General features: G+C 30.2%; 1 protein-coding gene and 1 long non-coding RNA gene across 3 annotated transcripts in view; one reads left to right on the top strand and one right to left on the bottom strand.

Moving 5' to 3' along the window:
• Window positions 1-1,265: 1,265 nt before the first annotated feature.
• LOC107448742 (uncharacterized) lies at window positions 1,266-21,203 on the bottom strand. 2 transcript variants are annotated; one of them, XM_087166076.1, is made up of 8 exons: window positions 20,973-21,203; window positions 11,392-11,491; window positions 8,334-9,326; window positions 7,294-7,373; window positions 5,734-5,840; window positions 4,285-4,556; window positions 2,855-3,009; window positions 1,266-1,541 (listed from the first exon to the last, which is right to left on the bottom strand). In XM_087166076.1, the coding sequence occupies exons 1-8, from the start codon at window positions 21,021-21,023 to the stop codon at window positions 1,380-1,382; spliced, it is 1,920 nt and encodes a 639-aa protein (XP_087022202.1). In that variant the 5' UTR covers window positions 21,024-21,203; the 3' UTR covers window positions 1,266-1,379. The 2 variants fall into 2 exon arrangements, with proteins under 2 accessions (XP_087022202.1, XP_087022203.1); XM_087166077.1 differs by having other exon boundaries at window positions 4,285-4,553; window positions 20,973-21,157.
• A 3,102-nt stretch (window positions 21,204-24,305) lies between these two features.
• The window catches only part of LOC107439949 (uncharacterized), a 72,325-nt gene continuing 69,989 nt past the window's right edge, over window positions 24,306-26,641 (top strand). The window contains exon 1 of the long non-coding RNA XR_015434923.1: window positions 24,306-24,658. This is a non-coding gene — a long non-coding RNA (uncharacterized LOC107439949). The remainder of the gene's footprint in view (window positions 24,659-26,641) is intronic.

Raw genomic sequence — 26,641 nt, 5'->3', positions numbered from 1 at the left:
AAAATTTAAAATATTTCTTGCTTAAGAAATAAAAACTACCTCAATTTTAGTGGTTTATAGTATTGTTTAGAAATATGTAAGACAGATAATAATATCCAATAATAGTATCCAAATTCTCCTGAAAGGGATTAGAATTTTTAATCGTGTTAAACAGTGATTAAGGCTATAGAATTATGTATTATCTCTTCAACATATTCCTTAAAATGTTTACTGCAAGTTTTATTACAAAGAAATCGAATTAAATAATTACTATTTCCAGCATTCTAATTAAAAAAGCAAATGAAATGTGATCTTTAATAAACAGATTAGCTGTAAATATATTAAGCTTTCATAAGTAGAAAACTAATGAAGTTATAATTATTTGATGATATTCCTTTAAATATATGGATTTAAATCTGTGATACCATTTATTTATGTTTGTTATTTTTCATTATTTGATAAATCGACCCTGCTTTACAAGATTATAAATGTTATCTTTTTGTGATCATATTTCCTAATGAATTAGAGGTTTGTCATTTAGCACTTATTAAAAATGGAAATTTTCAGCAATGGTCAGATTAACTGATTATAATAAAAATTCTTCGCAGTTTTTTAATTAAGTCTTAATAACTATTTTATGCACAAAATCATAAAAGCTGTATTTAATATAACCTATTTCGTATGAGAAATAATCAAATTACTGTTTTATACTTACTAAATATATTATGAACATTATGTAAGGGACAGGGATTCTGCTCTCTATTTGGTTTTAATTTTATCCCAGTAGAATCGGGAACTAAATGTGCAAAACTAAATCTGTATCAATATAATTAAAAATTATGGGATCTTTTAATTTAATAAGTGGCTAAGGTGTAGAGTGGGGGATCACTTATTTTGAGATAATTTTTGTTCAGGTGTGCTGAAATCCTGTTTCTAACAATTATTTATTTTTTTTTTGCTGTCTTAACTTTCATTGATGTCATCATCAGGTTACCACAACTATTGTTTATCGTTATGCGATTGGTTCTTGGTTTATTTTCATTTATATTCATTATTTTAAAATCGTCAAATATAAGAGGGGTCTCTGATTGTAAACTGTTACCGAATACTGATTATAAATAAATCATGGAGGTTGAAGAGAGAAGCTCCTTGTTGTTAAATCGGTACATAAGATAAAAAAAAACTAAATTCGTTTAATGAAATATGATACACCTTTTGTATTTAGAAGAAATTCCCCTTTTTTTATTTTTTTAAAATATAGTGTACTTAGTAATAATAATTAGTGGTTATATTATGAAAAATATTTTTATTAACATTTGAAAAAGATCAACCATATACTCAATGAGTAATCATTTGTAAGAGTTCATTTCCCCAGGTTTACATTAAGCTATTGATCCGGATCAAGATTTCATGATTTTGTCAATCCATGGTCTGTAAGAGGATATTCTCATGTAGACACCAGGCAAATTCGGATCAGCACATCGGATACCATGGGATACAGTACCTGCTAATACCCATTGACCACTTTCCCTTTCCACCATGAGTGGTCCTCCAGAGTCACCCTGTAAAATTAAAATTTAATTTTCGAGGAAGAATTAAAATGTATTCTGCATATAGTTATTGGCTTTAAATTAACTGAATTTATAAAACTATTATAATAACAGGAAACAAGTTTGGATTTATTTTCAGAAAATTGATTATATAACAATAAAATAGCCCTTTCAACCAAATAACTTTAAATGTTTTCTGTTTGTGAAAAATTGAAATCATTTTTTATTTATCGGAAAAATATTGATTATATAATTTATGTATTTTAAGTCATATTAAGCTGATTTATTTAATAATCAATATAATATATTTTAAAGAGATTAAAATAAATGTCTGATTTTGATACAAGTTATTATTATTTAAAAATTCTTGTAATTTTCTTTGAAGAAATTGTAATTCTATGTAAATTATGAATTTTAATGTAACTTAATCGTAATTTATTAATTTAAGAAAAAAAAAATAGAATGCAAAAATTTACATTTTCGATAAGAGTACTCTTTAATAAAAACATAGTTTTAGTAATCTTCAATAGCTATGAAATTTCAATGGAAACTAGTTAAAACTAAATTCCTTTGGGTTATATTAAATAACATTTCATAATTTCTATTTCAAGAATATGACATAGTTTATTTTAACAATGTGCCATGATGGAGCATTTTCTCTATTCATTTGTATGATATAATAAAGATAATATCAATTTGATCAAAAATTATAAGACATATGAATAATATTTTAAAATTAAAAAAAAGTTATTTAAATGAGATATTTGCAATAGTTTATTAAAATTAGTCATAAAGTTTATTAAAATTAGTTTGAAAACAGTTATATAATTTCTTATCCTAATTTATGTAATTTTTTCAGTTAATATTTGGTTAGCAGGCAGGAAGATAATGCATTGAGCATTCAAATGCCACATTGTGTCCTCATGATGGGCTTTCTTTATCAAATGTACATATTTCGGTTTAAATTTTTATTTTATTTTAACGGCAGGCACTGAACTTTAGTTCATTTACCTTGGAAGATGCCGGAAGTGTTGATCTTTAACATTACTCGGTGATTGCCCGTGAACCTTAGTTACGTAGACAAGCAACATTACCCACGCCACACAGCCACAGATACCTGTTCATTGAGTGGGCCACATTCCCACATCACTTAATAGAGGCCAACACAGAGAGAAACAACCATACCCTGAGTGGGATTCAAACCTTCAACCATCAGCTTTGCAATCAGGTACGCTAACTGCTCGGCCACTTTGCCGAGCGGTAAAAGTTTTTTAGAGCTAAAAAGGTTGATGCATACAACTGAAATGGTTAAAAAATTTACTTACTTCACATGAATCTTTTCCGCCTGTTTTGTAACCTGCACATAAGAACGAATCCTTTATCAGTTTGTTATGCCCTGCATCTTTAAACATATCTACACATTGTAAGTTACTCATGATTGGCACCTGAACCTCTTGCAACAAATTCGGAATAATTCCACCTTAAAAAGAAACAACAATTCTTTATTGTTTTGTCAACTTAGATGACTCACATAACAACAGAATGACTCAAAATTACTTTTCATATGTGGGTGCAAGATAGCAACCAAATAAGATAAGTTTTCTTGCATGCATCATGTACAAAAATCAAAATTTTTTTGTAAATATGTTGGAGGGATTTCTACTTCTATATGAACGTATTCATTTCTTAGCTTGCAAACATTTCGAGCATAAGCTTATGTCTTTCAGAATAAGAGTGATCAGAATGATTGAAATGTTTGGACAGTTTTTTGAATCGGGGGCTGAAATTCCCGCAAATCACAGAATTATTCGTTTAAACTTATTCGATGTAAACATCAACTATTTTAAAGTAAAACACTCACATGTCTGTATTTCACTTCTCAGAGAAACTAAAGGAGGGAATGAAACAAAAAAATGTAGATCTTCGTAACTCATTATTAGTATTATGAGAGATTGGATCAGCAGGCATACAGAATCCTTTTTTTTTGTACTCATCAACTCTGGATAATGAATTAAATTTCTGTGTGATGGTTTAGATTTACAAATTTTATGGAATCTTATTCTTATTTCGAATTTTTGCCAAAGAAAAGAAAAGGGAAATTCTCTGGATAATGAATTAAATTTCTGTGTGATGGTTTATGTTTACAAATTTTATGGAATCTTATTTTGAATTTTTGCCAAAGAAAAGAAAAGGGAAATTCTCTGGATAATAAATTAAATTTCTGTGTGATGGTTTAGGTTTACAAATTATATGGAATCTTATTCTTATTTTGAATTTTTGCCAAAGAAAAGAAAAGGGAAATTCTCTGGATAATGAATTAAATTTCTGTGTGATGGTTTAGGTTTACAAATTATATGGAATCTTATTCTTATTTTGAATTTTTGCCAAAGAACAGAAAATGGAAATTCTCTGGATAATAAATTAAATTTCTGTGTGATGGTTTAGGTTTACAAATTATATGGAATCTTATTTTGAATTTTTGCCAAAGAAAAGAAAAGGGAAATTCTCTGGATGATGAATTAAATTTCTGTGTGATGGTTTAGGTTTACAAATTATATGGAATCTTATTCTTATTTTGAATTTTTGCCAAAGAAAAGAAAAGGGAAATTCTCTGGATAATGAATTAAATTTCTATGTGATGGTTTAGGTTTACAAATTTTATGGAATCTTATTCTTATTTTGAGTAATTTTTTTTTTTTTTTTTTTTTTTTTTTTGCCAAAGAAAAGAAAAGGGAAATTTATGAGTCTCACTCACCATGAGATGTTTTACCCCAACCAGTGACAAAAGCTGTTTTCCCTTCAAAATCTTCATCAGTGCTGGGCAGACAGATGGGTGATATATGTGGACGAAAAACGACGGGAGGATCCAATTCCAGTAAAGCAATGTCATTGTCAAAATTTTGAGGATTGTAATGTCTGTGGACAATCATCCTCTTGACCCGTCTCATTTCTGGTTTCAGCCTCTCGTGGTCAGTCAATAAATCATGCTCTCCCAAAATCACTACCAGTGAAGATAGAAATCTTCTGCTACAAGCAAATCAACAAGATTAAAACACCTATGCACAGTGCACAAATTAAAAAGCAGCTTATATCTAATGGTTTAGTTATGTACCAACATCCAATCTTAATGATTCGAGGAGATAACATATAATGCGCTAATTAGTGAAGACAATAATTTAGCGACAAAGTGAGACAGAAAGATATACTTTCTCGAAATAAATTGTATTTTTTTTTCTATTTTAAAGGTTTCTGAAGATATCTATAAAATATTAGTGAGCCGCGATGGCTCAGGAGATAGAGCGTTCGCCTTCCAATGAGGTGAACTGGGTCTTCTGGATTGGGTTCAAAATTACAAGGCTATGGAGTTGAACATAAGTAGTCGTAAACCCGAAAAGTGGGTCCGTTGTTCAACGATGGTAATAAAATAAAATATTAGTAATTCAGTTTCAATTAGAGAAAACACTTTCTGTTGAGAAATTTTCAAATTGTGATAGTTTTTTTAAAAAAAATTCAAATGGTTATTTACAAATTCGACTTTTTGAAACGGCATTAATATTCCACTTTAGATTAATTACATGCTTTTATGACGGATTAAAGTTGTAAGTTCTGTAAATACCATAAAATAAAACTTGTTTCATAGAAAAAAAGCAAAAAAAAACTAGTGTTTAACTAAATGGTTTGTCCATTGATTTGGTCAATGGTGCATACATGCACCATTTTATTTCTTAAATAAAGTATTATTTATCATACACAAAGCTTTTTTGTGTAATTTAATCATATTTCAATGAAAATAATGCCACATTTTTTAAAAAAAATTTCTATGTTTTGCCAGGACCAGTGTTTTCTATGAAATTTTTGTAACGTTTATATTTTAAAATTGACATAACTTATTTCTGTTTTTTTTTTCTTTGCTTGTTTAAGTTTTCCTTATCCTCTCGAACAAATAAACAATGAGATACTACGCAACACTATTAAAGTGTTCTCTTGCATCTGATAAAAAAAATTAACTGAACAGATGGTAGAATCAATTTATGAATAATTTTACTGTAGGGCTTGAGCTTAAATTCTCCCTTTAACAGTACAAATGACATTTTAATAGTACTTCAAATTAAATGGATATCATACAAGGATATTAACAAATGATGAGAAAACGAATTATTGGTTTTTTCCATCCCTAATTTGTATTCATAATTATAGAACCAACCCTGGCTGGCAGTGTCCTGCTGTAATTGCGTACTTGCTTGATACAAGGACTCCTCCACATTTGTTCTTTTGATAAAGACCTAGCCATGCTGCTTCTTTTACCAACACCTGAAAAAAAGAATAGAATAATCTTTTTACAAAACACAAAACGTTTCGAGCTTATTTCACATATTACTCCACAGTAACTTGTTGTGAATAATGGATTTTTTCCAAGTACTTTCTCTCTCTTTATATATACAGGTGGTTATCAAAATAATGGAAACACCCCAGATTTTGAAGGAATCCTTTATTAATATGGCGTAGGACCGCCTTTTGCATGCAAAACAGCTTGGATTCGCCTAGGAATCAAATCATACAAATTCTGAATAGTGTTTAGAGGAATATTGTACCATTCTTCATGGAGATATTGTGAAAGTTCCGTGAGAGATGCCGGTGGAGGATATCGATTCCGGATTGAAAGCTCTAAAATAGACCACAACGGTTCGATTATATTGAGGTATGGGGACTGTGCTGGCCAAGGTAGATGTTCCACTTCATCCTCATGTTCATCAAACCATGATTGGACAACTCTGGCTGCATGAATAGGGGCAATATCATCCTGGAAAATTCCATCTCCTGCAGGAAACAAAATTTGCATCATAGGATGGACCTGGTCAGCTAAAATTTCTCTATACTTCTCCCCAGTGATCCTTCCTTTCAGGGTTACCATTGGGCCAGCAGAAAACCATGGCACGGCTGCCCATACCATGACCGATCCACCTCCATGCTTGACAGTTGGATGGAGGCAATCAGGATCATACGCTTGTGCAGGTGTTCTCCAGACATGTACCCATCCTGTTGTGGGGAAAAGTGTGAAAGACGATTCGTCTGACCATATAACAGTCTTCCACTTATCAATCGACCAGGTTTTAAGGTTGTGGCACCACTCTACACGACGTTTTGCATTAGCATTTGTGACAAGTGGCTTGGGAATTGCTGTTCTGCTGTAAATGTTCTCTTTATGAAGGTATCTCCTAACTGTAATTGTTGACACTGGAGAATCCAGATGCTGATTGAGCTCTGCGGTCACTTTGGCTGCAGTTGTTTTCTTTTTAAACATTACAATCCGCTTCAATACCCGTCGGTCTTTTTCACTCAGCTTCTCCTTCCGTCCACTATTTTGCTTTGATGAGCTTGTCTTTCCGCGCTGTGTGTATGCTGTCATGACTTTAGACACCGTACCTCTAGAAACGCCTAAGAGCTGGGATGTTTCGGTCACTGTTGCTCCAACTAGTCGGGCTCCTACAATTTGGCCTCTCTGAAAATCTGTGAGGTCTGACATTTTACGCTTCTGACAAAAAATTCAAAACGTAGACAACTCTGTTAAAGCTCTCTCATACCACCTAATATATGTACTTTTTATATTAAAAAATACTGGTAGCTAAGATTATATTCTGATGCTTATGAAGCGAATTCTTAAATGTCCCTTTTATTCACAAGTGTTTCCATTATTTTGATAATCACCTGTATATATATATATATATATAAACAGATTTGTTGATCTTACGAATATGAAACTTACTTGCCATGGCCACCGACCAAAATATGAACTCTGACCGCCAACAATGCGCCCTTTGGGACCTAAAGCTCGTACTCCACAATCTGGAAGGAATGAGTGGTAGTATTAGATAGTTATTTAGTTTAATTTTAAAACAAAAATTTCCACTTCATAAAAAAAAATTGAAAAACAACATTTTGGAAATTGCATTGCCCTATTCACTTTGTTCATGGCAGTTCATAATCCTTGGGTGTCTTCTTTAGAAAGCAGAAAGTTTATTAACTCATTGCGGTTGCATCTTAGCCTTAGTTTATCTTAGAATATTAATAAAATAGTCGGCAAAAAGTTGAAACCTTTTATTAAAATCGGAATTTCTGCTTCATCTTTAAAAATGTTTGATATAGATGTAATACTAAAATTCTTCCCAAAATTCATAAAAACCTTCAATTTAGAAGTTATAATTAATATCTGAGTAAAAAGAAAAATGTTAAAACATAAACAAAATTTGTTACTAAAAACAATCGCCGAAAATACAATGCAAAAATATTTTAAGCCTATTCTTTATCAGATTAGCGAATCCGAAAATGTATAAGAATCCAGCACAATACTCCAGTTAAATTTTAAGTATTCTAGCCAGTCGGAAAGTGGGCAAAAAACGTTTATGATATTTCATTAACGATTATAAAGCACACACCAGGTGAAATTGTAACTTTATTTGTCGAAATATGTTCAAAATTGATATTAGCGAAAATTTCTACTTGTCCATAATATGGCGTTTAACTCCGTCTGAAAATGATGAAAAAATGTGATGTCATCAAGGCAAAAATTGCAGTTGAAATTTTAGTGCTTTATTTAATATTTAATGCGTTGTAGTTCTGATTCTGATAATGTCACTGCAATTTTGTTTGTAGTTGTCGAGAAACGATTGAAAATCTCATTGACATCGAGCATGCGGTTGTAGCTGAGATTTGAATGCTCTAGCTAGTCGAATATTTGCTGCTCGCAAGATTCCCTCATTACAATCAAGAAAGCGAATTTATAAAAACTTAGTTTATATGCTTTACCTTTTCTGTAGTCCAGGTGGGGTCGCCTTGTTGTGACTCCGTTTGTTGATGGTGTGACATTATGGGATGTATAAAATAAAGGCCTGATTGTTCCTCTTGGAGAAGAAAGCTGTACTGGACGGTTGAAATTTCGCTGAGTTGTAGTTGATTGAGTTGACGATTGTGTCGACCACTGCGGTATAGGCACAACTACAGTAGTCAATGATACAGCATTATTGGTTGTTGCATTATTCGCTGACTTAATTCCATTTGTGCTGTTAAATATTGTAAATGATGAACCAGGTCTCAATAGTGTTTGATTTGACACAGTACTTTGAGCAGTTTGAAACACAGCTGGAGGTCTAAATATCTGAAATGGTCGATTTTGTTGAAAAATATTCACTGGAAAAGCTATGCCCAGTGGCCATCCTGTCTGTGGAATATTTAATCCGGGACGAAATGGAAATGGGTTTAGTAATATAGGACGTTGTGGCACAAGCGGTGGTCTTGTCGGTCCTATGGAAGTCCATGTCACTAATTGTGTATTTGGTCTGTTAGTTGTAGTTATTAAAGTAGTACTACGTGTTGTGGCTGCTGCCTCTGTGGTTGTAATTGTTGGTCGGTTTGTTGTCGGAGGACGACTCGCTGTAACTATTGGTCGAAGTGTTGTCGTCGTTGAACGAGTTGATCTTGTTGTTGGGCGACTAGTGGGGATCGAATAAAAACGCGTTGGTGTGGTGGTTGTAGTACTTGTTGAATACCTTGCAGGTGAAGGTAAAAGTTTGTGATCTTCCTGAACATTATTTGAGTTATCGTAGAATATAATGTCATCAAATGAATCGTCATGAAATAAAGGGTCATAGTCATACTGACAACAGGTGCCAAATATGAAGCCATCCATGCAAGTTCCCATAAGTGTTCCATTGTGATTAATGCAGTCCCATTTAAATGTACAAATGCCTTTCCTTCCGCTTGGATCAGAACAGGGCTTCTTTGATATTTTCAAAGCTTTACCTGAAAAACAATAAATATTCATAATTAACTATAATACAGAGTTATGGACTGCCTTAACTTGCTAATTTTTATTAATGAAATTGTTCGCATTTTTTTTTTTAAAGCTGTGCTATTATTATTGATATTTTCAATAAAATTGTTTGAAATAGGGTCGGCTGTTCAACGATGGTTATAAAATATATAATAATTTTTTTTCACAATATACCTAGTTTATAATAAAATTTTTTTCACAATATATATTATTTTTATTTTTAAAATATGAATTTGTTTAAGTCATAATTATAATTCACGAAATTCTGATCGTTGATTTTACTTGTGATAACCTAACATAGGAAAACCAATGATAAATAATTCGTTAAAAACGAGAGATAAAATTAATTTTTCATTGATTAGAGCAGCGATCTAGCAAATCACTCATATTATAAAATCTTTATCAAATCCTATGAAAAACTCTTTGGGCTGTTGGTTAGTTCTGTCATATTTTCGAACGTATGTACACCATATTTGGTGTGCGTTGGCTCATAATTGCGAATTTGTATAAGATATTTACTTTCACACATAAAAATATTCTGTTTTATTTATTTAACTCTATAAATTTTAAATACATAGCATAACGATGATATTTCAATCAATATATATATATATTTCTTATGTAAAGCTTTTGTTCTTTATGTAGGCTTATAAATATTTTATGGAAGCTTTATTCAAGCCTGAAAGAGGGACGGAAAAGAAAAAACACTGGTAGTAGAACTATTTCAATAATGAATAATTTTCGGGAAGAATAAATCTCGGGGAAGACTCAATTCGATATATAAATTGTAACCGTTAAGAAAATTTGGTAGCTATAGATATTTTATTATTCCCGAAAAAAAAGCTTAAAATGAAATTTATTTGTTACCAGTTTTTACTCTTTTTCGTCTTGATATATATGGACTTGTAGCCCTGGCTTTATTTTGACTATGGATAGGTGTTTAAAATGTACTGATATAAATTAATATAGTTAATTACTTTCTTGACTTTGACATTCAAAGCTGATAGACAGCTTTCATTCATAAATGCTAAAAGTATGTTCTGATTTTAATATATCTTACTTAAAATTGAATGTATATAATTGAGTCACTTTGTCCCACTCATTGCACATGAAATTATTTAATATATTTCTGAAAAAATAAATATGTGACTGGTTCTAAATATCCTAGTACCTATATTAGTATACATAAGAGTAAATTAATCCTCATTAACAAATCTGTATAAAATTATAATTTCTGATTGTCCCTTCTGCGCGTAATAACTTAACACTAGAAAGACTGAACTACCTATATTGCCCAAAAGCAGTCAAAATGACTGGATTATGAGAGAATAACTAATGTGTAAAGAAATTTGTTTGAAATTAATTTTTAATATTTTTAATATAATTTACAGTTATATAACAAGTTATTAGTAAATATTAACAATAAAAAAAATTATATGTTGTACAAAAAGTCACAAAATTCTAAGAAATTGTGTCATTATATACATCATTGTTTTTCTAATTGAAATTAAAAAGCAGTTAAAATGACTTCCTTGGGTCAAAATGACTTCAAGTGTTAATCATATCAATAACTTAAGCATATCAAATACTTAATCATAACTTTAATCAACGATCAATAACTTAGTCATGCTATTCATGAAATATGTATGTTAAAAATTTTTTCCTAACTAACAAATGTATGAATGTTGAAAGGTTTTTAAATTTTAAATTTAATTATTATTATTTTATCTAAAAATGTAATAAATCTAAAAAGTTTTGTTTTGATATCTGTAAATTATCTCAGTGAATAAAATCATAAAAAAATAAGTTAGAACAGTCAGAATCCATTGCAGGATTACATTATTGATTTGATTTGATTAAAAGATTCTAGCAAAATCATCCTTCCGACCAACAAACATCTGCTTAGTAAAATAATAATTTTTTTTTCTGTGTTATAATAATAATTGAAATTTTATCTTTTTCAAAACCAAAGCATATTTGAAACAAAGTTAATATTTTAAATGTAGAGGTAGCCAAAGAAAAGAAATTGCTTACCTCTTCTGTGCGACTGCTTGATGGTAAAGTTCTTTTGCTCCGCAGACACCATAAGAAAAATGACTATGCACAAGCAGCCGCGCCATAGACCCATCTGATCCTGAAAAAGATAAATTTGAATTTTGTCATTTGCAAACCACCCATGGCATGCAAACTCATAATATAATTCATCATTGTGTCATTTTTAAAATTTCACCGGAAATCGTTCATGGACGCGAGACTGATCGTAAATCATTTAGCAAGGTTGCATATTTTGAATTCGATGTCCTATATTCATTGGTCAAAGATATAATTGTGACGCATGCGTATTTTAATAAAATTTGTGAGTTAAAATTGTCGTTCATATAACTTTCAGATGCTTCTTATGAAGGAATCAAATTAGTTTTATGGCTGAAACGAAATCAACCGGAGGATTGATTTTAGGATTAAAATTAAATCGGGGTAATTTTAGGATTGGAATGAAATAAAATTAATTTTAGGATTAAAAATTTATCAATTTGATTTTAATGAAATGAAATTATTTTATGATTAAAATGAAATCATATTATTTTAGGATTAAAAATAAATCAAATTAGTTCTAGGATTAAAAGGAAATTCTATTATTTTAGGAATTAAAAGAAACTAAAATAATTTTAGGATTAAAAGTAAATCAAATTAAATTTAGGATTGTAAGCAAATTAGTTTAAGTTTGACAATCTAATATTTTTAGGATGACACAAGTTTTTAGTAATAACAATCACTCGGAGTTTTAAAAGGGCAAGTTAATTTTACGATTACTATCAAGTTAAATTTACGAGGACATTTTAATACGAATCATATTTATTTAGATCAAAATAATTTTTATTCATAAAAACATTTTGTTTCATGAAAGAAAATATTCCATGCATAATTAATAAAATTAAATTTTTATGTGTCGTGCAAACAAATATTTCTACCTTGAAAAATTAAAACAAAATGCATAAAAAACATCAACTGTGTCAATTGCACTTTCTCACGAAATTAATACTTTGATTACGAAATTAATACTTTGATTTCCATTTTTTTTTTGAGAATGAGAATAAAAACAAAGTAACCGTAATTTTCATTTGTATTTTCAGGAGGAAAACGTTTATATTCATTTATAATAGAAATAAAAGTGAAACAAATTCTGAAATAGTTAGGTCACCCCTAATTGGTAGTACAAAGGGTTAAATTTTACATTGGACATGGCATAAAGTGTGAAGTTACAAATTTATAGTACAAAAATAATGAATATATTTTTTATAATCATAGTAATAAATAAATTAATACATTAAAAAATGTGTAAGTAAACTTTTCTCCAATTTCTGTTTCGAATTTTGTGGTTTTTTTTTTTTAAATTTTCTTCAGTGGTTTTTTTATTTTTTTATTTTTTTTTCACTCTTATTACTATCTTGAAGTAAAGAAAAAAAAAGATTAAAAATCAATTAAAAGTAGGTATTTTTTTCAACATTTATTTAAAAATAAATTAACTACAAATTGATGTAGTAAAAAATTCATTATACATTTTTCAGTTAAAATAGGTTTAAATTAAAAAAGTTTAGGTAAACCTAGACTAAAAGGCGAAGTTTTAAATGCTGAAAAAAAAAAATCTTGAAAGAAACAAAATGCAAACGAATTATGGCAGAATTACTCACTATTACGCTGTAAGGAAGTAATCCTGCAATAATTTGCTTGTTTTAAAAATATTCTTTCGACAATTATAATTTCATAGTTTACTCTAGATTTACCTGAATTCAGCTTTCCCTAAATTTTAAAATACCAGTAGAGAGAAAACAGAATTTGCCATCAAAAGTTTCTCTCGGGGTACAGCATTCTCTTAAGACAAACATTCCTAAAAACATTCTAAACATCAATAAAATTATTGTACATTAAATGGTGTTCTTAAATGAAATTGCAACCCTATTTTGTTCAAAGTAAAATTTTGTCTTAAAAAAAGTTGGTTTTAACAGGATTTACGAATCTACGACCGTGTTATGATCGACACCAGATGAAAAAAATTTAATGAACTTAAGATAAGCATACGTTGTAATCCAAATTCTATAAGTGTTATGTGTTTAATTTTCCCAAATTGAAATTTGTGGTGTTTACTTTAAATAAATTATAAAATTAAAGGAAATTCACCTTGATGATTGAAAATCCCCCCCCTCTACAAATCGAAAAAAGCTTACTTTATCATTTATATATATATAAAAAGAACTATTACTTGAAGTTTTACAATTCGATCCAAAACTCATTTGGTTTATGATATATTTTCACTAATAAATAAAATAAATTTTTAAAAGTGCTAACTTTCAAGTTTTACTTATGAAATAACACAGGAAATGAAATATAACAGGAAATGAAATATAACGTGCATAGGTTGAATGATAACAATGATAAAATTATCTGCAATCAATACGATTTATTTTTTGATGATATTTGGATAATTTGGATTGATAGATAATTGGTTTCTATGAAATTTGTTGCAAAGCGTTCTTTGTGTTTCTGTAAGTGTACTTTAATGACCTTATGCAAAACGTCATGTTTAAATATTTTAAAAAATATCAGCTCAAAAAGAAAATTTTAAATCAAACATTTATGAGTCAGAAGAATAATAGTAATAATAATAAAAACAAAACAAAATAAATATAAATTATTTTGGATAATCAAGTAAAATCGCTCCTGGTAACGAAGTTATTTTAGTTCATGGTTAAATTGATTTGTAAGCAACAGAAAAAGTCTATTTGTAAATAATTAAAAAAAAAAACACTTAACAAGAATATAACGTGCAAACATATAGCATTAACGAATATTTATAAAATACTGACACTTAAAAATTTTAAAATAATAATTAAATTTTTTCAATTTCTAAAATTGCAACTATAATCAGGATGAAAACTAAAGCTAAAATAAAAGATGTAATCTTACCATTGGAAAATTTTTCTAATTATTTGGAATTGAAAAACAATCATTCGAACTTTTCTCACAGCCTTAATTACGTACATAGGTCACTCAGCAATTTTGTCCTTTACAGTCTATTTAATTATTTTTTTTCAGAGCCAAATTTTATTGTAAATTCAAACATTCTTTTAGACAATTAAACCAGTTGATAAACTATTCCCTGACATATTGTTGTTTGATGGAACGGCAGTATTTTCTAAACTTATCTATAAACTTGACATCAATTACATTTTCTACAATTTAATATATTTTACGTCTTGTGCTGATTAATTGCTATTTTCCTGACTAATGACTGAATTGTAATAATTGGATCAAATTTTACTGATTTTTCTCAAAATAGTTTTGTATTCACGTTGTGGATATTGATTGCCAATTATTTTGCGCATTGTAATCATTCAACTTATACAATATTCTATTTTATTCCAACCATGGTTGAAATGAAATAAGACATTGCGTATGTTGAATGATTACAATGATTAAAATTATTTGAAACCAATATTCACAACATTGTTTCTAATCATTTTAATAAAAATTAGCAAAATTTGGTTTTATTTCAACCAGCGCTGGGTGCTATTTTGCACCGAAAACTAACTGAATTCCTTAAAGACATTGGATACTTTTCCTTAATTTAGATTATGAACTTATTTTGACCAAGTGCTTTGCGCAGCTAGAGTTTGATTGGGAGTTAGATAGAATTATGGTTGAATTCCCAGGGCTGGGATTTTGTAACTAAATTTGTCTCGGTGCGTAAAATGTGCATCTATGTAATTAATTTTTTCCTGCCTGCTTAGCGTGACTCCAGGAGCTAGTCTTTGCAAAAATTTTGGAGTTCATGAGTTCCCAGGATGTAAGAGTCATCGATATCTCCCTTGTTTTTCTAGTGTAGTGGGTCGAGTTTTATTTTTATGATATATATATATATATATATATATATATATATATATATATATATATATATATATATATATATATATATATATATTCAATGATGAAAACAATGTGCTGAAGCATTTAAAATCTTGTAATATCGTTTAAGACATTTTCTTTAAAGGTTTGGCAGATAATTTTGCTAAATACTTAGATTCGGTATATTACACTGGTCGACAAAATTAAGAGATTTAAGACATTTTCCCAAATATCTCAAAAAATACTGTATACAAATAAATGAAATTTGGTATGGATATAGCTTATTCCATGATAATAAAGTATGCAAAACAAAAATGAAAGTGCCATTCACTGGCAAGACCTATTGCCAATAAATCCAATGTAGTCTGAATTTAAGGATAAAAGATGACAATAAAAGTGAGGCTTGTACAGTGTGTGTTGCCTCTAGTATGGTGTATGCTCACCCCTGACAGACAGACAGCATGCACAACGAGTATGCATGCTGTTAATAAGGGAGTTAAGGAGGACTTGTGGAAGACCCTCCCATTCTTCTACCAGAGCAATTTTTAACTCCAGAATAGTTCTAGGGGGAGGTTGGCGCATCGCAATAGCTCTCCCAAGAGCATCCCAAGCATGTTCAATAGGATTCAGGTCAGTGGATTTGGCTGGCCAATCCATTCGTTGAATATCCTCGCTTTCCAGATACTCATCAACCATGAGAGCCCTATGTGGTCACTCATTGACGTTCATAAAAATGAACTCAGGGCCAACAGCGCCCCTGAAAAGGCGCACATAGGGCTCTAGGACCTCCTGTCTGTACCTCTGGGCATTCACGAAACCATTGTCAAACACATGGAGCGGTGTGCGGGTATCTTGCATGATCCCTGCCCAAACCATGATTCCTCCACCAGCATAATGGTCCCTTTCGGTAATGTTGCTGGGATGGTATCGGGTTCCAGGTTCCCTCCATATCAATAACCGTCCAGAAATAGCGTCATAGAAGAATATAGCGTCATAGAAATGTGAGAAAATGCTTTCCATCTCTTAATTTTGTTCAACAGTGTGTTTCGAGGTTATAGTATATGTCTGCTGCGCATCAGAGGCGTTTTAGTAATGCTGCGTTTTGCTAATAAAACACCATTAATTATTTTCCTAACAAAACCAAAATTTTAGACGTTGATGTATAATTGTCTCCTTGAATTTCCAAAGCCCTATAAGAATTTGTTTTTACAAATAAACGCTTGAATTATCAAGTTTATACGTGGTTATTGCCGATGCCAAATTAATATTAATAATAATATTTCAACGTCATGAATTTTTTTCAACACGTTGACGCTAATATTTTTTTTGTTAGATATTTTGAATCTGTTACATAATCTCTTTTATTCCGAAATAAATATTTTTTTCAACGGTCTACAGCGAGATATTTGAGGATAAATTTCTAATGTAGTTACGAACTAAAGTGAGTTATAGTAGAACACACAATAAGTAAAATTAACAGTAAAGAGCCTTTTAGCTGCTGTCAGGATCCTATTTCCCAGATTGTGGTCAACTCCTGTATTTTGAGGATTAAATGTTCAAATACGTAGAAAAGAGTATATTTATTCATCAAAAGTACGTTTTTGTAACTATTTTTAATTTAAAAAATTGCCTAATAGTATTTTTAAAGTTAGCCCTTTTTAAATTCGAATCAATAACTAATTAAGTACGGAATTTAATTTTGGATGTCCCTCACAGGAATTAAAACCAAGCAATGAAGTGTATACACGTCGAAAGCAGGGCAAATGGTCCTGATATGAATTTTAAGAAAAATGAAGAATACATTTATATTTAATTAAAAAAATGACATTTCATTTCTGGAAAGGTGATTGCTATTAGAAGCTTGTTAAAAATTTGTTGCAAAATAACAAAATACATAAGATACAATCTAAGAACAATACTAGATGTAAGCGAGAGCTTTTGGATTGAACGCTTTGCATTCCTGCATTTAATTTTAAAAAAAATGTCCGATTACCAATATTGGTCTAGCTAACTGCTTACGAAGTTCCTCCGTAAATCAATGCTTACTGGCTTACGCATGTAATTGGTTTAGGGCTAAAGCCAATTACGTACGTAATTAGGTTTCAATATTATCAGTTCTATTGGTAATATATCAATTATATCAGTTCTATTGGTAATAGGAAAAATACCATCAAATAATATTCTTACTGTATTTCATCGACATTTGCAGTTTTGATAGTCTAAGGTAATTTTGTATTTTACACGACGAATACAAACGTCATACGCACTGGTATAGAGATTTGGTCCGACGTTTATACACTAGTTATGATTGGATGCTTAAGACAACAGATTAAGAGTGGATGTTTGCATACGACTATCCTATCACAAAATCAAAAGGTATTAAGGCTCTTCGTTTTTAATTTTGCTCTCCGTATTTAATTTTATTGCGCTGTATGGAATATTTTTGAATCGGAATAAAGCTAACATTAGAGCCTGTGGATGTTAATATTCCAATAGGATCAACAGAAATTATCGATGTACACTGAAAAAAATTCCAGATTAAATTACTATATTAATTACCGGCATTTTGGGTGCATCATCCATATAATCTATTTTACCATAAAATCCATTTTTACCATTAAGTATTTTACCTTAACTTTTATAATAATATTTATTTAATAGAGTGATTCAGTTCAATGATTTTGCGGTAATTATAACTGTAAAAATTAGAGTATATAAAATTTTTTGTACCATAACATGTTCCAGCAAAAACAGATTTTACTGTAAAAAAAAGGCACTCTGAATCCCGGTACAATTTACCGTAATTTATTCCAGAATTTTTTGCAGTGTGGAGCAGATATGGGAGAAGAGTGATACTCTCGGAAGATGTAAAATTATGCGCTGCACTTTTAATTTTTCTTATATACTAAAAATATAAAAAGGTATATTAATGTTTTTCATATGCTTTTTATGAGATTTTTAGGTATATAGTACATTTTATTCACGAAATATTGGGTAATTGGGATTTAAAAAATAATCTAATAAATAAAAGAAAATTACACATTTATAATGTTTTCAAGTTTCAATGGCTCACATTAGTAAATGTTTTCAAGTCCTTGATGCAAAATATTTATTAAACATATTTTTTATGCTTTTTTTCATTCTTTTGTATTAATTTGGGTCAAAATCAGTAAAAAATATTATATTTCGTTTTTTAATTATTTATGGTTATGAAATACAGCCCTGAAACACTGGTGTCTTTTTCTCCTCTAGAGGAAAAATCTTACAAACGTGGCTCACTTCCAATAATACAATAATTTCTCAAATTTGCAGTTATTTAAATTTAATAGAAACGTCATCGAAAGATGACGTTTCTCTTAAGATTCGAAGAATGACGATAAAGATATTCATCATCAAAATGTCTTTAATTAACAAAATTAATTATTGAGAACTTTTTGAATATGAATGTAATTTTTTTTTTCAAACTAAATTTTTTTGGATTTTATATACAAATGTAATTCCGATAATCTAACAGAATTTTTCGGTAACTTTTGGACTATTTTTTATGATATAAAAATACTAAAATATGTTTTTACTTGTAATTAGAGCGTCAGAAAAAAAATATATAAAAAGGGTCACCGGTGTCTTATTTGTTCGTCAAAGGGTTAAACTTTACAGCCAGATTGGTTATGCAGAAAATAAAAATGAATAACTAGAAACATTTAATGCTGAATAGTTATTAAATAGTCAGTAATTAATTACTGCAGATTTTGAACTGATTACTTTTTTTTTTAACCAAGTCATCGATGTTAGAATTGATTCTAAAAGATACTTAGGTTTCTTAGATACGCAACAGGCAATCTTGAACTATAACTATTATGTTCATAATAGAAATTTTTTTATTCACACTTATTAGTTGATTCAAACGTATAACAAAAACTGACAGCCATATCTGGCAAAATTTTAAAAAATGCTTGTTACTACACTTTTCCAAAATTCTATAATTTTTGAATAGATGTGTTGTTACGAATTCTTTTTACAAGTATTTTAAATTTTTCTTTAAATTTTCTCGTGCTACTACTCAAACTCTACAGTGCCACGTGTACCGCTAGTTGGTTATTCGTGGTATTGAGGGCTTAATTTCACGTAGATTGTTGTAGCGAGATTTCAGAGTATTTAATTTTGGAAGCTTTCTATAATAATATACGTATTAAAGATCGCAAATTAATATTTAATCGAAGAAGAAACGAAAGATCTCGATTTTTACTGAATCACCTAATGAAAGAAATGGGATGAAAAGCATCGGAACCAGTTTGATTGCCTGATGACACTTAGAGGGATTTCTCTTCAGGTGTTTTCAATTCTATCATATTTTCAGCTCCTGTTTCTTCCCGCTTTCAAACAAGCTTGATGTTTACAGTCCCGCCTTTCTCCCTTGTGATTCGCTAGATTTCAACATTGTTTTTAACTAGTATTTAAGTATTCATTGGTGACCCTTATGAGCATATTTGTTTGAATCAATTTTACACAAGGAATGAAAGTATTTACACTAATGGAGTATTGCGAATAATATACAAGCTGTTTTGTTCATCTTTAAATGACGTAAACTGAATGAAAAATCCTGAAATTTGTAAATGTTACCTTAATTTTTGAATGCGTGGGGCTAATTGGAAAATTCAGCAAATTCTAGCCTGCCTGATATTATTAAGGCCTATTAAATATAGCTCATATGTATTTAGGTTAGTTAAGAAATGCTCGAAGAATTACGCAATCAGACAGTATTTGCTTAGGGTTATTGATAAGGCTTTTTACAATAAGCATCCACTAGTCTGGGTTTAAAGCAAACTGACTAAAATTAAGATAATTGAACAATAAATCATATCTAATTACTTTTTAGGTATGCGGTTTCACAAGAATTAGCTTAAAAAGTGTCAGGGTAGTTTGAAAAAATATTAAAGAAAAATTCTTTAATTTCCTGTAAAATTTTATTTAAAATCTATTTTTATATACTGGTAGAATCTATTAATGCAACAGTGTATCCTGTAGAAATCTAAGGAGTCTACACATATCTCTACAACATTAATTATCTCTATGGATAATTTACAATAAGCATTCACTGCTTTTTTCAATAAGCACTCTCTGCTCTGGGCTTAAAGCAAATTGACTGGAATTAATTATGCTAATTGAACAATGAATGATATATTTTCTAATTACTCTTAAGATATGTGGTTTCACTACAATCAGATCAATTATTTCAATTTCCTGTAAAATTTTATTTAAAATCTATTTTGATATACTCGTAGAATCTATTAATGCAACGATGTATCTTATAGAAATCTAAAGAGTCTACGAATGTCTCATCTTCTCAACATGCATATCTATACGGATAATGAGCAATAAGCATTCACTACTCTAGGTTTAAAGCAAACTGACTAAAATCAATTAAGATAATTAAACGATAAGATAAGGAACTAGATTATTAGACCTAAAATGCTGGATTTAAAGTTATTTCTGCCCCTAGCTTGTATTCCTTCGACAATTTTGACGCATTAGCTGCTGAAATAAAGATTGATGGTATATATTTACATTAAAACTTAGCTGTCAACAATATTGTTTTATAACATTCATGGCAATAGAATATTTTTAGGCGACTAAAATTTCCTTAGGACATTAAGAGTTAACTACTCTAGCTTTTAAAATTTGTTATATCAACGAAAAATGGCAAAGCTACTTACTCTCTGGCAGCCCGGTTTTATCCATAAGTATTGAGCTTTTCCATTTACCATCCAAAGGAATGTTGATTTGGTCGCCAAATTTTTGCGGAATCTCAGGAACGCCACTAAACTTCACTAAAATATTTAAGAATCCTTAGAAGAATATTTCTGAAGAAGAAAGATGACATCGAATGCCATTCCTTTCACAAGTATATTCCAGAGTCAATCTCATCACATTCTTCAACCCTCTTTAATCGCCGTTGTTGTAAAAGCTAAACCTTTAAAAGGATTTACAATTGGAATATTTCAATTTGACCCAAGTAACCTCTGGTGTGGAACATGGTCACGGACTTATGTCCTCTTGGACACTCGTCTCGAAGGGTGTGTCGCGGATATGGACGCTCTGCTGGACAAAGAGTTAGCGGTGCAAAATGGGATTTCGTGACATCATTTTGCTTTCCTTTTGTAGAATATCTATTGGCAGGTCCGTTTCGCGTGGTGCTATTTCACTATATTTTTCTCATCTTTTTGTTTTCGGAAGGACTATTAAACTTTTACGTTTCTCTGAGTCTGATGGCGATGTTTTGACGAGATTGGAAAGAATTGAATTCACTTCCTTTCTTGACACGTTCCTTATCATTTGTATTGAAACATCTTGCTTTCGACCATAAAACCTTCGTAGTTAATGTAATGTAATGTGTAATCACATTAACCAGTTTAGTTAATGCGACCTTATCTGTGCAATTAAATATTAGTGCTTGAAAATTTTAATTTTTCAAAAAATTTCATCAAGTATTATTGTAAAAAATTTAATTAACTTCCTTCTTTAACACGTTTTTTTGCTGTATGTATCAAAACATGCTTTTGGCCATAAGAATAACAATTCTGTATAAATAATGCAATCTTTTCTACGTAACTTAATATCAGTGTGTGATTCATTAGTAATTCACAGAATTCCATTGAATAAAGTATTGGAAAGAATTGAATTAACTTCCTTTCTTAACACGTTTTTTTATCATGTGTATCAAAGCATCTTGCTTTCGTCCATAAGAATATCAGTTCTGCTTAGTTATTGTGATCTTATCTGAGTAATTAATTATTAGTGTTTGAAATTCATTAATTATTTGAAGAATTCCAAGAAATAAATTATTATTGGAATTGTCTTCTCTTCTTAACATGTTTTTTCACACGTATCAAAACATCTATAAAAATATCTATTCTGCATAACTCATCTGATCTTATCTGTATAATTAAATATCAGTATTTGAAATTTGATAATTAGTTAAAGAATTTCATTAAGTAAATCAGATATGCTGAGATGAACTGAATTCACTTACTTTTTCAACACTTTTTTTATGTATCTATCAGGTATATCAAACATGTCTTGTTTTCGGCTATGAGAATACAGATTGTGTATAATTTATATTACATTATCAGTAGAATTAAATATTACTATTCGGAATTCATTTATACTTTATATAATTTCTTAAAATTGCTAAACGATTTTCTTTTCTATTCTCTTTTCTATTTATGAATTATTTTTAACGATAACAAACGATAACGAAACGATACTAAAACCGTATCTGTTTTTTGTAATTAATCTGTTTTAATAAATCGTTAAGTTTTTTCAGTTAAAATCAAAAAAGGTATTTTTTTATTCATTGTGAAATCCAAAGCACGGCAACTCAAGATTGTAAGTTGTTTTGTAAATATCACCTTTCATATATATTTTTAAAAGCTTCATAAAATGAACTGAAAAATAGGGAACGAGCTTTAATTATATGCAAATAAGAATTAAAAACTCATTCGAAATCAGTGGAATCACGAGTGAGGAAGGCGAGATGAAAAATATTAAAACCAGTTTGGTCGTTTGATGAAATTTCGAAGTGTTTCTAATAATCGATTTGAAACTCTTTTCTGATTCCTTCGGCAGTCATACAGGATCTAGTGTTTTCGATTTAGTCATCATCAGTCATAAATCGTTAGATTTTGATGGCGTTTTTTTTTTCATCCCTTAAATATTATGTTCTTTAATGTGTAATGTCATCCCTTCATTTTAAAAAAGAATTTAAAAAATGTATATTTATGCCGGTATTTTGTAAGACGGTATATTAAAAACTACGGTATATTAAAAACGGTATATTAAAAACGGTATATTAAAACTACGGTATATTATGACGGTATATTAAAAACTATATTATATGAAACTTATGGTACTGGAATGTGGATGCTCTGCTGGCTCAGCCGGTTAAGGTAGCACACACATACCACTGGTTGGAGATCTGGGGACAGTGAGTTCGATCCTAGGAGTAGTCAAAAGAGTCGGCGTGAACACACAGCAAGGTGCCCGTTAAATCTGCCATGACTGAAAGTAATCTTATTGGTTGTGGTGTGACAATTTGGAGAGTGGGATCCAAAACGTCTCTAGTAGTGTCAAAATTACGTGGCAATCCTACCGTGGCTGCTAAAAGAAAGAGCCCTTAAAATTGGACTAGGTGCCTGGTATTGGTTGGATAATGATTCTGGTACCAGAGTATGAGTACGTCATACATTCAAGAGGAATAAAGTGTCAGTTATCTTTTCCAAGTGTACAGTGTTCAACGACGATTATAAAATAAAATAAAATAGACCTTAGACGTAACAAAGGTACATCTTGTACTTTAAAAGTGTTTTTGTAGAAGTTCAATTGAATCGTACAACCGTTTCTTTGTTTGCAAAAGTTGTGGTGAGATAGACTTGAATTGCAAATATTGATTTTAAAGTTCTGCTTGCTATCCCGAGTCAAAGGTTAACAGCAAAATCATTCAAAATAATGCTTCGGAAAATAAAAGAACCTACAGCATATTTTACAGAAAGAGAGGAAATGGAGGTTACATTTGATGGTACGGCAAGAGCCGAACCTATTACCCCGAAAATAGAGCCACATAAAGGTAGCTGTTTTAATTCTGATGAAATCTTGGTTGTTACTTTCGTTCTCTTTGTGGTAATCTTCTGTGTTTTGTGTTATCTGTTTTTCAATTCGTCAAGAATTTGAAAACCATTCTAGCAAACAAGTCAGCAGAACTGCTTATAAGTCTTGTCAAAATTAAAGACAGATTATGCTGTAAAAATTACAAAAAGGCACAAGGAGAAAGGCAATGGAATCAAACCCGTTAGCTCTACATTTAAAAATATTTGACGGAAGAATAATACTGTCGGCTTACTCCTTCAATTATTTACACGTTTATATTTTGTTTGTTTGTTTATTTATTCACATACACATGCAGGCTTGTCTGTAATTCAAAGAACGGCTTCTAAACCCTTGTCAGTCGAATTTAAGATCAGGTAGTGTAAATTAGAGAAGGACAGCACAAAGATACAATCAGTATTATGGCAGGATTCGAACCCGCAATAACCCTCGGCCACGGAAGCTTCTCAGTTCATTCTTTATTGGAATTACATACATTTGCAGGCTGTGTGCTCAATGTACGTTTATGAGCCTTTGTAAAAATAGAAGGACAGATAGCACAATACAGAGAAAGATAGCACGAAGATACACCCAGAGTAACAGCGGGATTCGAACCCGCTACCTCCACGCTTTGCACAGCGTTTGGCAGGCGATACCGCTCGGCTAGAGATACTCTAGATCCTCAGTGTTTGATAAAATGTCGAAGAAATGAATGTGAACACGTCGTAGATTGGTTTTCTTTAAAATCCATTTCAGACAGGTAATTTTTTTGCCGAGTTTAATGTTATTAGGCATATTTGCAATTGATGTACTTTTAAAGTTTAAATTCATTTGTTAATAATAAGTAACAGCATATATATTGAACATTTTCTCTCACTAACTCGTATTTAGCAATGAGAGTTAAGTATTAGATAACATTCTAAGAATTTAGTGAGAAGAAGTACTGTCACGATACAGTCAACACTGTCAAGATAATTTGTTACTTTAAAGACACTGTCAAGTTAATTTGTTACTTTTAAGAGTAGCAAATTATGTAATCTGTTTCTAATTTATATCTAAAATAGAAGTTTAAAAAAGTAATTCTAAAAGTCCACTATTTATAAAAATATCTGCTAAAACATTGAGCTATTAAAATGTTATTTCGGGTGGTATATGAGTATATGAATAAGAAATCCGCAACATAAAGATTTTGTTCTTCTTCTTATGCAAATTTTCTCTGTTTCAATTTCAATGTAAAAGTCTTTAGATCACCTTTTTTAGTTATTCATTAAAGGAAATAACATCAAACTTCCCTTTTCTTCTAAAACTCTTTTGTTTTGATTGACAGATTAACGCCTAATTATCATGGTTTTAGTCATATAAAATGCGCTAATTCGGTTGTAGTTTATTTTACTAATTTTAAAAATGCAGATAACGTAAACTAATTGGGATATTCTGTCCTAGTGTGACTCATAAAAATAATGCGCTTATAAAAGAAATACTTTCAAAGATGTTTCTATATCTGAAATATTCTAGCACGGAACGGAAATACATAAAAACAAATTAATTATTTAAAAGAAAAATTAATTAAACTATAATTTCTGTTTATACCTCGGACGTAACCAATATGTTGAAATTTTGAAAGTTACTTTACCATAGCATTTGATAACCAAGAAGGAAGAAAGGTTTTTGTCCATTTCTAACAAAAATAACGATTGCATCACCATTGTGAGGATTTCTAAGTTTTGGTAAATTGATAATAGGGATAATTGGTTCTGATCGAGAGCTATTACACAATGAATAAGAGCTGTGTTGAAGAAAATTGTATTTTTAATCATCGTTTCTGTTAAATACTTTATTAATTTGTTAGTCGGACAAAATCAGGTAGCACAAAAGGCTATAGGATACAGGACAGACAAAGTTGAAATTTCACGAAAGTTATTTACCGTGCATCAAATGCAAAGGATAGATTCATGAAGCCTGTAGCCTCGCAAAGAACATGATCAACATTTTATTTGTGATTTATGTTCTTAGATCTCATGAACTAAATTAATATACTTTATATGGATGGTACCGAAGAATACTTGCCGAAAGTTGCAATTAGAATGAATTAAAAATTATTCATGTTTCTTGGTTTTGAATCCCCGGTATGTTTCTCAGTCTAGAAAAGTCTGCATTGATTTAATGCTATAAGCAAACATTACATTAAACAGAGAAACAAAAAGTAACTATTATACTCTATTTTTCAATAGAAAAAGTGTTCGTTTCATTTTTCCGATATATACCCGGTTTTATCCGATCAGGTTGAATAAAATCGGTTCTTGGCATACTAACAAAAAATAATTTGATCTTCAAATTACAGTTTCTTTTTGCATTAGTTAATTATTTTTAAACTATAGAGCTAATTTTTCATTCAAACAAAAATGTAGGCAATTTTATTCCTGCACAGTCATTCCAACTTGCTAGTTTCTTTATTTTGCGAACTTTTCCTTGGATCCGAGATCAATTTGAGGATTTTTTTTTTTGTAAAAAAACTTTTGAAAAACGCAGAGAATTCTCTATTCAACGAACTTTTATATCCAATGTTTTTTTCTATGATCAGTCATTTTTTTCTCCTTATTTCTCAGCATTTCAAACTTATTGTTTTTTTAAACACATTTTATGGTATAATGACCCGGAATTAATTTTACCAGTCTCTCAACTCCCTGAGAGACGTAAATTCCCGATCACTCTGAATTCCTCCAGGATGTGCAACTTTTATGAT

Source organism: Parasteatoda tepidariorum, chromosome 6 (genome assembly GCF_982258835.1).
Source record: "Parasteatoda tepidariorum strain Cologne lab strain chromosome 6, Ptep-v5.0, whole genome shotgun sequence".
NCBI lineage: Eukaryota > Metazoa > Arthropoda > Arachnida > Araneae > Theridiidae > Parasteatoda > Parasteatoda tepidariorum.
This window is presented reverse-complemented; position numbering and strand designations above follow the sequence as displayed.

Excerpts from the sequence above, each read along its gene's own strand:
- LOC107448742 (XM_087166076.1), bottom strand. The coding sequence starts at position 21,023 with ATGGTAAATGGAAAAGCTCAATACTTATGGATAAAACCGGGCTGCCAG. Across the intron at positions 11,492-20,972 it reads TAAAACCGGGCTGCCAGAGA|GATCAGATGGGTCTATGGCG; the intron begins GTAAGTAGCTTT and ends TATCTTTTTCAG. Across the intron at positions 3,010-4,284 it reads TTGGGGTAAAACATCTCATG|GTGGAATTATTCCGAATTTG; the intron begins GTGAGTGAGACT and ends TTTCTTTTTAAG.